This window comes from Cibotium barometz, chromosome 64 (genome assembly GCF_041138505.1).
Source record: "Cibotium barometz isolate CiBa-2024 chromosome 64, ASM4113850v1, whole genome shotgun sequence".
Taxonomy (NCBI): Eukaryota; Viridiplantae; Streptophyta; class Polypodiopsida; order Cyatheales; family Cibotiaceae; genus Cibotium; species Cibotium barometz.
In genome coordinates, this window is record NC_141109.1 from 2,517,501 (window position 1) to 2,520,737 (window position 3,237).

Genomic DNA, 3,237 nt, shown 5'->3' on the forward strand with positions numbered 1-3,237 from the left:
CTCAAGAGAAGGGACATCCATTGTCAAGACACTGTGCAGACTTGGAAGTTGGCGCATAGCTAAAGGGCATCGAGCCTAACACAGGTGGCCCATAATATAAGGATCTGATGGCAGGTCAAATTCATGTGGGTCATCCATTTTTAAGTCATTTTAAGTATTCCCTAAAAGGTCACCAAACATGTCCATATTGTGCCCAATAAATATCCCAACCGTTGGTGCATGTGTCCATATTGTGCCCAATAAATGTCCCAACCATTGGTGCATGTCTTGGGCATCTCTGAGAGCCTATAGGGCTATCAAATTTGCTCCAATCTATCTAAACTCACCCTCGGATCTTGCCTAAAAGGCAATTGTAAGTGGGAAATGTCCAAATCACACTAAATTAAGGTGTGCACATGACACAAGTGCAAGAACTTATTTGCCAATTTTCAGAAGGTCTTTTGAGACAATTAACCACCCCATATACCACTATCTCATGCTGAAGATCATAATAGTTTCCCTTTCACCTCAACAAGTCTATGGGCGCAAAGCCAAATCATTAACTCAAGGGGTTGCTATAGTTAGGATTCCTCCGATCAAGCGTGTCACTATTTAAAGCCCCAATCCTCTTTGTTAACAAAAAACACCTCTCATCGTGCCTTTCCATCGATTACTACACTTAAAATAAGCTAACAATCAAGAGACAGTTTCCCAAGTCCACAATAAATATATCTTACTGCAATTGACACGTGTTGAAATTTTCTCCAAGATAGATCTTAAGAGTGGGTATCACCAAGTTCAGATTTTTTACAGCAATATCACTAATACAACCTTCCGAACAAAACAAAACCATTATGAGTTTGTGGTCGTAACTTTTGGTCTAACCAATGCATTTTCAAACCATTGACTAGCAATTGTGTTTTCATATTTCTTGATGACATAAGGGTATTTTCTGCTACAGAGGAGCAACAAAGAGAAGATGTCGAAAACATTTTATAACTCTTGAAAGTGAGCTGTATATCAATGAGAGTTTTTCCTGACCGAGGTCCATTACCTTGGGTATATCATAAGCCCATGGTGGAGTCCAAAAAGGTCCAAAAACCTGGAAGTGCTTAATTGGGACATCCCAATCACGTCTATTGACCGGTCCTTCAATATTTCAACAGCTTTTGCTAAAAAGAGTGAAGACTTGTAGGCAACAAATCCACATATGACCGACCCATCTGCAACAACCTTCACTACCCTCAAACAGGCCCTTAGGAGGCACGTTGTTTGAAGTTAGCCTCCTGCGACGATCCATTTGTAGCCATGTAGTCATTATACATGCAAGTAAGTGCACTTCTATACGGGTCTACGTAGCACATACACCCGTTTTCTTTGGTAGAAGTTCCTTTTTCATGTCTCAAACATCCAGCTATTATCAATCGTATGTATTCCTTCTTAGTCTCATAAACCCATTGGATATTTCGTAGACGTTTAAGACAATCTCTCTCTCTCTCTCTCTCTCTCTCTCTCTCTCTCTCTCAGAGACACAAGAGCTGGACTCACCTTGAAGAAGAAGCATGGCTCCAGCAAATAGATAGCGATACACTTCTCGATCTCCATTTTTCAGAAGTGAAATCAGAGATCCTACAGTCTCAAAAAGCACTCCGAAGCGACCACTGAAAGGTCAACTACACATCAAAATAGATTCCACATGACTGTAACAATGAATTCTCAAATCCAAATTATATATCCTAATACGAATTGGCAGAACTGCACCTGACTGCAGGTTCGGCGAAAAAAGGGAAGACTTGACCGAGGATTGGCAGGACAGCGAACGCCTTGCCGCGGTAGAACACTCCAGGGTAGTTCTTGACGGTATGGCAGAGGAGCTTAAGAATGGCCGTAAACTCCCTCTCTTTGACTGGATGGGCATAAGCAAACGAGACCTCATTTTGATGAGAAATTTCACAGAGATGGAAGGGGAGAGGCCTTCTGTTTACCTTTAGATGGCACGAAGTAGCTGTGGAGGAGGTTGGGGAGGACGGAGCGGAATCTGGCCTCCACGGGGTCCTCTTCGTCCAGCTGCGTACTGCCGGAGGAGTCGCCTTTGCTCGCGATTCGCTCCCCCAGGTCCTGCAGCAGCCCGAACAAATCCGCCATAGCTACTCACCTGCCCCTGCCGTTCCCGCTCATAAATCACAACTCGCGCCAACAGTGTCGCAATTTCAAAGGGCGGCAGTATATTGGCTGTTCACACCGCCGTCTACGCAACAAAAATGTGTGTAAAGAAGCAGTTATGTCTCACAAATCGTTACATGATAAATTTCTTTAAAAAAATTATTAGGGCATATCATATGAAGAAATAGAGACACGTTACAAGTTTAAATTAACATAAACTAGTTGCCTGTGCTTTGCACTTCTTTTCAGGCTTCCAAAATCAAATTCTCCTCAAACCTCCTCCTCCCCTTCCCGAACCTTCAAATTCTTGCCACGTGGCAACTTTGTGCAACTTTTCCTTAAGATAATATAGAGAAGAGAACAGATGTCGAGATAAATAGTATAGACAAATAGCAATATCATAGCCCTCTCTTGAATACATAAACCAGCCTCTTTTGATTGAATTTGAATATGGATACAAAGACATCAAGTATTCATATGTGACAATATTGAAATGTTAATCCAAATGTACAAGGTCAAAGGAAGTCGAACATCACCCAAGGATAGCACCTCACTTGCACCAACAAAAAACTATGGTTAGAACCTAGATAAACAATTGGGTATGAAGGATTCACAAGTGCTCACAAGTGTTGTCTGAATGTTACCCCAATCGAGGTATATTGTTCATGTCACTTGCACCAATAGAAAGCTATGGTTAGAACCTAGCTAAACAATTGGGTATGCAGGATTCTCACAAGTGTTGTTCGAATGTTATCCCGATCAAGGTATATTGTTCACCTTGCCGAAGCATGTGTCATTGGGCCTTGCCTTAGAGCTGCAATTACAACTTCTCGACATGGGTGCACTAGCTTGTTCGTCGGATTCTCACTTCATTGTCACATCGGAATGCTCCTTTGCCTAATGGGGTGAAGGTATGCATGCATTGAAGCTCTTTGGAGGTACCTAGCTTAACTCCTTTTAAATCTTTGTAAGATCATACAAAGACATTTGAATGTTTAGTTAAAATCTTTTGCAAATCCTCTAGATGAGATCCTTCTAGCTGAGAACCTTAACTTAGAACCTATTAAAACAAAGATTTCCCTTCAAAGATTTCTA

General features: G+C 41.7%; 1 protein-coding gene across 1 annotated transcript in view; it reads right to left on the bottom strand.

The window, feature by feature from the left end:
- The window catches only part of ATR (Ataxia telangiectasia-mutated and RAD3-like protein), a 51,233-nt gene extending 49,031 nt beyond the window's left edge, over positions 1-2,202 (bottom strand). The window contains exons 1-3 of the mRNA XM_086796612.1: positions 1,965-2,202; positions 1,741-1,885; positions 1,528-1,640 (exon numbers count right to left, since the gene is read on the bottom strand). Of these exons, the coding sequence (XP_086652738.1) occupies positions 1,528-1,640; positions 1,741-1,885; positions 1,965-2,124 (418 nt within the window). The 5' untranslated portion in view covers positions 2,125-2,202. The remainder of the gene's footprint in view (positions 1-1,527; positions 1,641-1,740; positions 1,886-1,964) is intronic.
- Between the last annotated feature and the right edge of the window lie 1,035 nt (positions 2,203-3,237).